General features: G+C 38.0%; 1 protein-coding gene across 14 annotated transcripts in view; it reads left to right on the forward strand.

The window, feature by feature from the left end:
• The window catches only part of plekha7b (pleckstrin homology domain containing, family A member 7b), a 106,836-nt gene that overhangs the window by 52,818 nt on the left and 41,355 nt on the right, over positions 1-12,663 (forward strand). For all 14 annotated transcript variants that reach the window (XM_084716462.1, XM_084716498.1, XM_084716560.1 and 11 more), the window contains 3 exons: positions 339-422; positions 8,675-8,786; positions 11,556-11,660. In XM_084716462.1, the coding sequence (XP_084572588.1) occupies positions 339-422; positions 8,675-8,786; positions 11,556-11,660 (301 nt within the window). The remainder of the gene's footprint in view (positions 1-338; positions 423-8,674; positions 8,787-11,555; positions 11,661-12,663) is intronic.

Genomic DNA, 12,663 nt, shown 5'->3' on the forward strand with positions numbered 1-12,663 from the left:
TTATTCTATGCTGTGACAGTGACATGCGTTCATGCTCTAGTTAAAGCAATGAATGGCCCCATCTAACTGAAATCAATAAAACCTGGTGAGCTGGCTATAAGGGAGACTGCTGATCCCTACACTTTGTGTAAAAGAATATGAGCTGGGGTTCTCAACCTGGCTGCAGCGCTACCATAGATTCTTTTACAGTTGACTGAGGCGTTCATTGTAAGCTAAAGTTTGTGCTGTAACCCCAACAGGCAGCCAAATAGAAGTATAGAAAGACCTGATCAGGCAGGAATATGATTAATGACTTGATACTAATTTTGTTTTCTCTCCTTACTTCCTCTGTCCTGCAGCCACAACCTTAGGACTACATCATTTCGACACCCTGTGACGGGACAGATTTCCCCTGAAAACACAGAATACACACTACAAGACAGGTGAGTGGTTATTTTTTCCTTTTTTTGCATACACTGCATGCTTAAATGTATGGAGAGGTTATTTCAAGGTCATACACTGGGAGTCCAGAAATAGACTGGGAAATAGCCTGTCACCCTCCCTGATAAAGCATGTCACAACAGGGGGGAAATTGTCTATTCTGCAGTAACAAGCAGAGCAAAAAACAGTTCATCAGGAAAACAAGCTGCAGTCCTCGTCAACACATTAAAGAATCTAATTACATATTACCATTTTTTATTTACCATTTACTTGTCAGTGGCTTTGAATCCTGGAGACTCATGGCCATTATTCCTCAAATCAGTGCCCTAATAGGATTTATGGTAATGCAATAGCTGACACTCACATATGCTTTTGACTGTGTTCACATCACGTCTGGAGTCATGAATCTGTCTCATCTGTCAGCCAAGTAATGCTTATGTTGGCTTTATTTTGGTCCATCCTGTTTTTCTCAATGTAGTTGAAGTCATAATGGAAGCCTGACAGTATGACCTAGGTGTTAATAAAAAATTTAAAACATGCTACGTCTTTGACATGAATATTGTATATTAAATACTAAAATGACACTGAAAAGAATTGGAATTGTACATTGTGTTATTTTCATTTACTACAGTATATATCACCATGACATTGCAGTTGTATTTATTGTTGTTGCTTTATGTCTTTGTGTGAATCTCATCCTGCAGAGACACCAAAGCTGCATGTCAGGTTTAGTGCACAATATAAGGCAGCAGGTGTCTGATCGTATTTAAGCTGGCTGGTGTAAGATGATCGTGCATAGTACATATTCCAACAGAGACAAGCACATGACCTGTACATTCTCACTAATTAAAAGCTGGTCTGGTAACTGATCTGCATCCTCCACTGTCATTCATTTCCTGAAACTCTCCATCATCCCTAGTTTAGATCTGTTGAGCCATGGATTTGCACACCATCAAGGAGCTTACTTGCATATTTTTACCAGTGATAGAATGATGCTTTTACTTTGAAATTACAGTAATAATCTCTTTAAGCTATGGTAAGAATAGCATCAGTTGTTGACAAGGACAAGGATATCATGAAAAGGGCAGGACAAGGTTAAGAAATCCAGTTTCAGCATATACAGTATTCATAACAAAGTTCTGCACATGTATTTTTTTTTTGTTATTAAAAGACCACTAACAAATTTCTCATATAATATCTGTCTTAGTTATCTTGAAGCCACAGCAGTTATCTCTATGTTGGCGACCACTTTAAGGTCAAGGTAATCTTACTTGTCCCCAAGAGACAAATTGTTGCAGAGCTAGCAGTAATCATCACACAAATCAAGACAATAATTTACACAGCAGATATATAATATAATATTTCACACACACAAAAATAACCCATAGAATTACATAATGCAAAGAGAATAAAAGAGTAGTTGTGCTCTCGACACAAATCTTCAAGAAGCTTTACATAATAGAGTTATTTGTGTGGATTGTTCTAGTTTTAGCTCAGTCTTGTGTAAAGTTATCTAGAGGAGGAGAGGTGTCAAAAGGCAGCTTTAGTGCAGATGTAGGTCACTTCACTAACATTGTAGATAATAAAAAGTAGGTGACTTTGAATTAGCTATTTTTACTCAAGCATGTATACTCTAAATCGCTCTGTGTTGCAGTACACATACACTGCTAACTGCTAGTTAAGAATACATTTTCTTCTAAATCAGGTCTATTCAGCTGGCTGCCTGTGGGCCTGATACAGTCCTGTTGGATTTTTCTGTGACTTGCAGGAGGCTGCCTGCAAATCAGGCCGGCATGTGTGTAATATGATAAATTAAACTAAGGTACATGTCTCTGAGCTACTTTGAGACATCTGAATCACAGGAGGTATGATCCAATGATCCCAGTATGGTAAAGCACCTGTGCGTTGTGATCGGCTGCAATAGGGATGCACCTGCTCTGCACTTGCCATTCACTCAGTCAAGCCTCATGTTGTACTCTGGGCTGGTGGGCCACGGACAAACAAACTTCAAAATGACTCTCTCAAAGACAAAGAGACGTAAAGTTGATGGTGAAAATATCCGGAGCAAGTGTTTATCTACTTTGCCAGCTGCAACAAGTAATACAGAGTTTGTGCAGGTCCTTAAAAGGTCTTAAAAAATCTAAAATCCAAAGATTTAAAATAATGACATGGTAAAATGTGACAGACAAGCAAAATGTTTTGGGAAAAATTGTATTATCATACTCTTAACAACTACAAAACAAAACAAACATTGAACGAACAGCCACAAATGTAAACTCATATGTTAAAATTGTTTCTATTAATGTTACTTGCATGCCGCCATTCTAGTACAATTTCACATTTTGGTGTAAGTTCAACAAAATTTTAACAAATTTGAAGGCTGCTGCACCTTGTGCAAGAAAACACTTGAATTAAGAACTTTGTTTTTGAGGCATAAGAGTCACATGTGAAGTAAGAAAAACACAAAAAGCCATCAGCAAACACCTGACCTCATCCATTGTTCTGTGTGGAGCATCATCAAAGTCTGGCCCCACATGACTCACTCCACACTAACAACATTCTGGGGCTCAGATTTTCCTGCAGAAATCTTGTAATAAACTAGTATGTTTACTGTGCAACGAATGCATTGCTGAGATGAAAAAAGACAACATGAAGGAGCCTTACAAGTGAAATTATGGATAGTTTTCTGCCAGTTTTCCTGGGGACTAGGAGGTATAGGCTGTATCTATTAACATTATACATTATACTGTGAGTTTTTTGTCGCCATAAAAGAATTCTGTGTGGCCCATGAACCCCCCGTGATTTATCTATTCGTGCCACTTGCTATTTAAGTTGAATAGCCCTGTTCTAAACCTGTTTACTTTATTGCTGTATTTTTGTGCTCCTCTCTTCCTGCCTACTTTTCATAATGCTGTTGTTGAGTTTACTGTGAGAGCGTGACAGCTGGGGTACAGTCTTGGTATTGAATGTGTGCGACACACTTGTGACCTCGCAGTGGCTGCAAAATGTTGCTTCTGTTCACTGTCATGGTGATGTTATGGGCTTCATTCTGATATCTGAAAAGGAGGCTGGTTTCTGCCATGAATCCCTGACTCCCTTCCAAGAAAGGAGAACCTCAGTGTGTCCCCTGGAGACCCGTATCGGATTGAGGGCAGAGCAGGAAAAAAAAAAAAAACTTCAGGAGGCCCTTCCCTGCGGAGAGGTCGATCAGCCTATCCTTCTCTGGCCTGAAGGCTCTGACTTTGTTATGGATTATCACACCATGATCAATTCGTCAGCTCTCCTCATGTACTCCCACTGCCTGAAAGGATTAAAAAACGTCAAATATGCCCTCATTTCCATCACAGCAAGAGAAGCCGGGAGTGACGGAGCTTAGTGTCTTTACCCCTTCGACACTTGGCAATGTGAAATATCGCTCCTCTCCACCACATGCCACAACAAATCTCCTGGGGAACCATTCCAATGACAGTGGTGGTAAACAGTATGAAAGCTTCACATAAAACAGCAGAGTCCCCTTGATACGACAGAAACATCCTGTAAAAGAGGCTGGCCACGGTCCAGACTGTGAATGCAGATACTGTAAGTTTTGTTCCATTGTGGTCTCCTTCTTTCTCTTTTTTTTGTTTCAGTCTCTGACACACATCTCTAGCTTATCTCCTCTTCCTTAGCTTCGGCCTGGTGCAGCACACAAAGCAGGAAAAAACAACAGGGTTAGTGCTGCTTTTAACCCCTTTGCTGAACAATGCAGGGGAGTAGTGGTAGTATTGTCAGAGACAAATCACACACTGTTTGCTATTGTAAGCTCACTCCTGCAGTCAGGAAGAGGCTCTGCCAAATACTGGACATGTGTATGTCAGTTATACAGGCTGACTGGCAGCAGATGATTTGATAATATGTTGCAGAGGTTTCCCTACCATATACCTCCTTAAGAAGTGATATATGTTATTTTTGGGCCTGTGAGAGGGAATCTGAGCAACTTACTATTTAAATAAACACTGGAAGTGAGTCAAACACGGTTTGACTGTTGGTTCCTCACTTAATGGTTCCAGCGTCACAGAAATACGTGGTCCTCCTGGTATTTTTATTTCCAAAGTTTAATGATTGATAGATTGATTTTCTTTTATTTTTGTGTCATGCACACCACTTACCCATCCTTCATGGGTTCACAAGGCACCAAAAATACAGTTAAGCTACAATGATTAATTGATTAATGAATTATTAATCAAGTTGTGGACAAAACAAGACATTTGAGGAAATCATCTTGGGCTTTGAGAAACACTGGTCAATATTTTTTACCATTTTATGGACCTAACAAGTAATTGATTAAAGGAGAAAAAGATTAACAGATTGATTGATAATCAAAATAATCAGGAACAACTTGAAAAACAGGTTCAAACATGTGGAGCTATTTTTCAACTGACAAGATTTTGATAGGGTTAATTAATCGATTAATCAAGAAAATGATTGACAGATTAATTGACAGTGGAAATAATTGTTGCAGCCCTAGTTCAAACAGTTTGCTTTCAATTCAAAATTACAGTCGGTTTTACAGCTTGGTCTTAAACAGAGTATTCAAAGTACAGCTCAAGTTTCTTATACTCTTCCAGCCAAAACAAATCAACATGTATCAGGGACATTAGTGTCATTAAACCTGCCGCTAAGACATAAATGTGCACATAAGGATCTTTGTCTTTTGTTTAACATATACTTCACATCAGAATATTGTAATTTAACACCTAATATGTCAAGTTAAGGAAAAATTGGCAGACTGGTTTAGGCCAGGGCTTCCCAAACTATTTCAGCTCGATAGCCAAAAGAGAAATCTTGTTTCTCCCCTGGATCCCAACTTAGAAATCATGAATTGCCAAAACGTCTTCATTTGTAAACTACTAAAAACAACACAACAAACCACATGACCGACTTACATTTCTGCTGTCAAAACACTGCCTCTTTATGCAGGAGAAATTCTTTTGACTTGCCTGGTGTTGAGAATGCTTTGTTTGGAGATGTCTGTCCAATATGTCAGTTTTTAAGTTCTCATTACCAAGTACCTCCCCACATAAAACACACTGAGGCTTTTCCCCTGCATTTTGCATGGCTTTGGTGTTTATAAATGCTTCCTTGTTCTGTCTTTTTGTTTCAACATAATGCACGCGATTGAGAGTGAGGGAATCTCAGAAGTCACACTCAGAATTAAGTCCCTAACTTCTGGAAAATCAGGTTTGACATAACAAGAAGTCTACAACTAGTCCAGAGGACTATTAATGAACTAATAACTTGTCAAATATTGAAGTCAGCCTGCAACCTCTAAAGATTGTATCAGGTTAAACTAGTACCAGCTGGGAACAAGATGATGAGGCTTCCATGAACATGTGATCACCAAAACACGATGGCAATTGTAGAAGAATAAGATCTCAGTTTTAGTTGTGCATAGAGATTTTAGGTCCAAAGTATGAGATAAGCAACATGACAGCAGTCAGTGTGTGGAGTTGTGGTAAGGGATAGTGGTGTTGGTAGTGTTATCAATACATTTGTCACAGTTTCTTCATTTTAAAATGTGTCCTCACAGCAGGAATACAAACTATTAAACCAGTGACAGTGACTTCATTTTAATCCAGCGATCTGCACGGTCTCCAGATTTAAACCCAGCAGAGGACCTTTAGAATGAGATGTGACAGGAGGTCTGCAGGATTTGTGGATGAAAAATCTGCTGGAACTACATGTTATCGCTTCATCAGCACTGCCTTAAATTCCTAAGAAATCTTTCTGTGACCTTGTTAAATCGAATTGATCCTCGCTGTCTCCAGTTATCCTGTTATCTATGATGCATCTCTTTTTGAGCATGTATGACAAATCAAACGCTGCAGCAGCCTGGAAAAAAAAGGTCCTCTGGAGTGCACACTTAAAGCTACAACTCTGCTGCAATTGCAGCCAACATAGCCACTTAAAAATAAAAATTTTCAGTCTTTTCTACTAAATTTTAATGCATTAGCTGATGTTTCTTATGTCTGCTGTCATGATGTCAAAAGTACAACCTTGACCACCAAATTTGTTTTTGTTTCTGCTTGAAGCAGCCATAATGTTTGTACAGTGACATCTGATTTTGGGAGCTTTGTCAGTGGTTATAATAATAACCATTAAGCTGCCTCGTTGTCACATTGTTCTGTGTTTCAGATTAAGACTCTCCTCAGATTTACCAAGTTGTCTGTGTGGGATTCTGTGATGCAACACTTTGAAAAGGCGTGATGTAATTTATGCAAAATATCTCACTTTATCTATTAAAGTTGTTCTAGTACACTGACATTTTTTTCTGTGTTGGTGCTGAAGGATATATGCAGTAATCACCTTGCTGCTGAGTGAGATTTTCCCATTTGTAACCTGCCTCTGTGTAATTCTGTGCTGAAGGTTGCATCTGTTTACTACCTCATTCCATTAACCTTTAGGAGTTACTGTATATGACTCACATAAATAGTTACTGGTGTAATGCTGTGCAGCCCCTGTAGTACAGTGTATCATTTTTATTCACTCTCACCACTGCCTTTCATCCATACCTTATGTTAAGAGTATGCAAAAAAACAAAACAAAAACCAGGCAAATCAATCATAGCTAAATGAGCCACAGTTGACCGAGGTACATGTGCTTTTTTCTTAAATTGCGTTGAATTGAGTAGGGTGCTGACACAGCAGGGAGGTAAAGCACTGAAAATCTTGGCACACACGGTAATTAATAATCCTCCTTCTGTCTTATATACAATTGGACTTTGCCATTTTGTTTCAGAGTTAAAAGAAACATCACTCTGAACTTGTCCAAAAAATATAATCTGGAAAGTAAAGGTAATTTTTTTTTCATGTACTTTTACAAATTATGGGATGTATCGCTAAGGGCCAACTCATTCAGGACAAGAATCCAGTGATGGAATATTTGGTATTACTCTGTAAAACACACAGGGCAGCTATGTTCCACAAAACCTTTAATGGGTTGAAAACAGATGTTTGTAAAAATCTGAGGATCATTTGGAAGAAGCACCTAGGGTGTGGACTGAGCACTGAAGAATGGCTAGAAATACTGTCAAATACTTGGAAATACATAAAAGAGGCTAGAGGATATGTTAAAGCATGTTTTATTTGAGTCCTTCTAAGCTACACGAGATGGGCTTGCTGACCAATATTTTATGTTGGAAATGTCAGACAGAAACAGGAACATTTTTTCCATTTTTTCCATCTGGGAATGTAATTTTGTTAAACTATTTAGTGAAAAACTACTAGAGCATGTAGGGAGATGATTAGATTCAACAGTACCTGCACCTGTTAGACAATTTCTAACATGACTTTGCTAGAGATAAATGTAGAGCTGCCTGTGTGATCTTCAGATTATGGAAAAGTACCTCCCCTCTAGATTTTAAAACATGGATGGAATCTCTGTTAGAAATATTATCAAACACATACGTATGCACATGTTAGCTAGAGTTAATGATGAAGGTTACTATAGGTCATAGCATCACTGGAGCACTAATGATCTGGTTGTATTGCTGCAATTGCTAAATGTTTATTTTGGCTCTTGTTATGTGTACTTACCATTTGTCTGTGGATATATTACTGTCTAAAAATTATATTACTGTTTGTTTGTCTGTATTTCAATAAATAAAATCATTACAAAAAAACAAGACACCATCAGAATGAGACTTTTTGACAATTGTATCAACAATAATGAAATCCAAGATCAGAGGGAGAAACACTACTGTGAAAATGTTATTATTATCTATATAAATGTATATATTTATGAAACATGAATTTCCTACTTGAAAGGATTTTTTTTCTGTATATACAACAGTATGATCATGTAAAGAGGAAATGTGAACTGGGATGTGGATTCTTTAGAAACTGTCCAAAGTTAGTGTGTTTGTGTGTGTGTCATCTGTGCGTATGGCTTTAACAGTTCTTTTTTATATTGTTTTTTGTTATCTGGGTGTGTGTAACGTGTGCCCCAGGGTGTGTGTCAGGCCAAGTGTCACTGGAGAGTTTGGAACACAAAGTTTCCACTACTAACACATCTACTGCGAGGCCGGTGGCTGTGACAGGTCATGTGGTGGTGTCAGGAAATAGTCATATCCTTTATATCTGAAAGCTCAGCACAGGGCTGTGTTCTCTTTCCCTGTGTGTCTTTAGTTTGTCAGAGGAGAGAATGACTATGACCATCCAAAGCTTCTCATCCTGTCTGTTAGTACTGATCTTCTTCGCTGCCTTCTCCACTGTAGGTTAGAGTCCCGCATGTCCAAGTCAGCAGCCAATCAGAGATCCCCCAGCATGGTCACAGACTCCTCCAAGGCTGTGACCTCAGCACCAGTGGACGTCACTTCGGGGTCAAAGGTGAGCATCAGTGTTTCTTTTCTCTGAGAGGCCAGGTTAATTTTACTCTGGAACAGGGCTGCATGTTATGGTTAAAAAGTCACATTGTGAATATTTTGATGGTGCAGTATCATTAGTGGCAATGAAAAAAAGCTATTAATATTGTAATGATGTGATATTTGTTGGAGTCTGTGCCAAACAAACATGCTTTCTTTCATCTGGAGAACAAGATTTTTAGGCTAGGGGATCTCTGCAGCACACCAGTACCTCATTATAACGCTGTTTTCTCACACATTTTTCCTTTCTCAAAAAAACTGATTTGGTTCTGGTGCTGTGATTTGCATATTGCACTTAGCTCTATTAGGATTTCCATAATATTGTGATTAATTGTGCAGCCCAGGAACGACATTAAAACAGAAACTTAATCCTAAAACTGAATCTAAATGCCTTTACAGGTTTTCTTACTTGATGTAATTGACCAAACATTTATTTTTGGGGTAGAGAATTGCTTTAGGAGGATGTCTGTTAATGTTCATGTTGATAAATTGTTTTAATCAACTCTAGAAGACACTATCTCCTTCTGATTAATGGCCTCAGAGAGCAATAATTTAGTGATTTTTCAAGCATAATAAAACTCAGATGCACATCCTGTGGGACTGGACAGGGGTGTGGTGTACAGCGTGCATCGTTGTGGTTTCCACAGTGATCCTGGAAATTTTCACTGCGAACATGTTTTGTCAGTCAGTATGGGACACAGCACAGAAACACAGAACAGTAATATATTCACAGAGACATCTGCTAATGCTACCTGTGGGAAACACTGGAAGACAGTTGAACTTTTCGCACACCTCCCTTTACTTTCACAGCTGCCAAACCAGTGAACTATTTTCGAGCACAACAAACCTCAGTATGGAATAAACTTCAGTGCAGTTTAATGTTAGAAACAAATATTGCTCTGATGGACTTGAGTGTTTTACTTTCTGATTAGTTACAAAATATGCAATCAAGAGGTTGGGAATAATGCTGTCAAGTCGCCGATCATGAAAACCAATCTATGATGCAAAAAAAACTTGAGCCAAAAAAAAAACTTGAGCCAAAAAAAACTTGAGCCAATTCTCAGCTGAGTTGGTGTTAGTGTTGCATGTAATCTAACCTAAAGGAGCACTTCACCCCTAAAATGATTTGTATAACAATTACTTACCCCATGTTGCCTTGTTTTGTCAACACATGAGCAGAGAATGAGTCCAAAACATGCAATACAGACATCAAGCAACAACATGATTAAACGAACATCTGTTTAAAAACTCTCACACAATTCAAGCAGTATAATAATAATAATATCTCATTTATTTAGTCGTATGCTCAATACCTCCAAAAAAAACTGCTAATGAAATAATTTCTGGCAAAACAAAAAACGATTGGTACATGACTCATTGAAGATCCAAAATCTGTTGGATCTGGCAAAAACGCGATCGGCCATCCCTAACTAAAACGATTAGTTAGATCAGACATAAAACACATAACAATAATAAGCAATAATTCTGATAGTTGATTGATGGTTTAAATTATTTTAAGCAAAGATGTCAAACACTTGCTGTTTCAAGCCTGCTGCTTTTTTCTGTCTAATATGGTAGAATGCTAAATATATTTTCATTTTTTATATTATTTTTATATATTTATCCTATTTTTTACTTGATCTTTTCTACTTGACCTTTTTGAGCTGCTGAAATGTGAATTTCCCCGTTCTGGGATTAATAAGTTTACCTCATCCTATCTTATCTTATCTTTGGGTTGTGAACTGTTGATCTGACAAAACAAGCAACACTGAGGACGTTACCTCTGGCTTTTGAAGCTTGTGAAGGATATTCTTTTGTAATTTCTGACACTTGCCAGACCAAATGAGTTAAATCATTAGGAAAATAATCAGTAGATGAAAAGATAAAATAAAAAATTCCAGTGTTAGATGATTGTTTTGTGTGACTTGACTCATCTCACCTTTTGTCCCATCTGGTGTTTTGATTTTAAAACACATCAATGTCTCCATGTAAGAAATTGGATATGCATATTTATCCCCTCAACATTTGTGTTTTCTTTTTGCCAGCTGGTCAACCAAATAGCAAATATACAGAAGTATTATTTAATTTTTACAGAGACTGTGTTGTCTGAAATGACCTTCTCTAAAAATATGCCTGAATATAAATGGATCATGCATCCTCAGGAATAGCCAGTTGGTATTTCCTCTTCTCGTTATGGGTGTTAAAAGGAAGGAAGTTCCAAGAAAGAAGGCCATTTTACTAGACTGTGTGTCATGTCTTTCCAAGTATCTAAATTTTGTTGTGTGCTCTGCACTGTGGAGCGCAATGTCATGCTATACGCCAATGTTTCCTCCTTCTGAAGCCTAAAAAAATAATGACCTCTCCCAGTTCTCATGTAAACTGATTTAATGTTTATCATTGTTTAACAATATTGGGTGAAACAAGTCATGTTGAATTCGATTGAAATTGAAAATTTTAATTGGAAAAGGATTTTGGTTTGCAAGGTAGCACTCATTTTGCTTATTGTCCCTACACAAACCAAATTCATTCCACTAGTCACCCATGCACCTCCTGCATTGGATCAATGGCCCCCCGAAGGGCCAGTCCCCCAGTTTGAGAACCACTCGTATACACAGTACTGCTCTCAATTACTCACTCTATGTTAGCTCAGGTAAGTTCAGTTAATTGACTCACCATTCTTCAGTAAACTTGCAGTACCACATCATGACCTCTTTTGGTTTTTCTTTGCTTTCAGGGCTCCAGAGGTGCGGGTAAAGTACACAGTTTTGGCAAGAGAGATCATGCTATTAAAAGAAACCTCAACATCCCAGTGGTGGTGAGAGGCTGGCTCTACAAACAGGTGAGCTGGACTTCCTCTGCTCTCACTGTGACTCTGACTGAAAGACCACATATCTGGGAGCGCATGTTAAAGAGCCAACACATGTTCAAATCTGTCACGTAGAATATCAATCATAGTAGTCCAGGATTAGAAGAAGTACCTAGATCTTTTACAGATCAGGGACAGTTTACCCAAGTTTTAGAGATATTGGCTGTAGAGATGTCTGTATGTATGTCTTGACTGTCTTCCTTCGACTTGAGGTGATCAAAGCACCGACCGTAAATCAGTAGTAATGCAGTAAGTAGTAATGCCACGGTGTAACAGTACAAGTTAAAAGTCCTGCATTAAAAATTTCACTTAAGTAGAAGTACAAAAGTGTGAGCATTATAATATACTTGAAACACCAAAATTAAAAGTACTAATTATGCAGAATGGCTCATTTCAGAATAATATGTATATTAGCAAATTATTGATAGTGATGTATTCATGTGTTCACAACCGCTTTGCAGTATACACTGCAAAGGAGTTTCATCCATAAGACATATCATCATTTATTAGTTGATTTATATTTTGGGTTATTGAGGCAAATTAGTAGAAAATGGCATAAAATGGAAATACTCAAGTAAATGTCTAGTTCCTCAAAATTGTACAAGTACAGTACTTGTGTAAATGTACATAGTTATTATCCACAACTGCAAGATTTTTTACTGTAATACAGCTGTATCTGTGTGTAGCAGAGCAGGAGTTTACATCATTATTGTGAGCATTTTCCTGCTGTTTGTGGTTCATTGTGGTCCCTCTGTGCTGTGGTCTGTGTCATTCCAGTTCTTTTTAACAATAATCTATCATTTTGTGTGGAGTCTGATGTTCTGTGAACTATAACATTGACAAAATGAATGCTCTGACTGCCCCCACAAAACCTTTTTAATCTGGACTTGAGAGTCTTGAGAGTATAAGACAAAAAAAAATCAGCAATCAGCACCGAGTTAAAGACCTGCAGTACTGAGTTAAATGAGGCTGCAGC

This window comes from Lutjanus erythropterus, chromosome 1 (assembly GCF_056507025.1).
Source record: "Lutjanus erythropterus isolate fLutEry1 chromosome 1, fLutEry1.hap2, whole genome shotgun sequence".
Lineage (NCBI taxonomy): Eukaryota > Metazoa > Chordata > Actinopteri > Lutjaniformes > Lutjanidae > Lutjanus > Lutjanus erythropterus.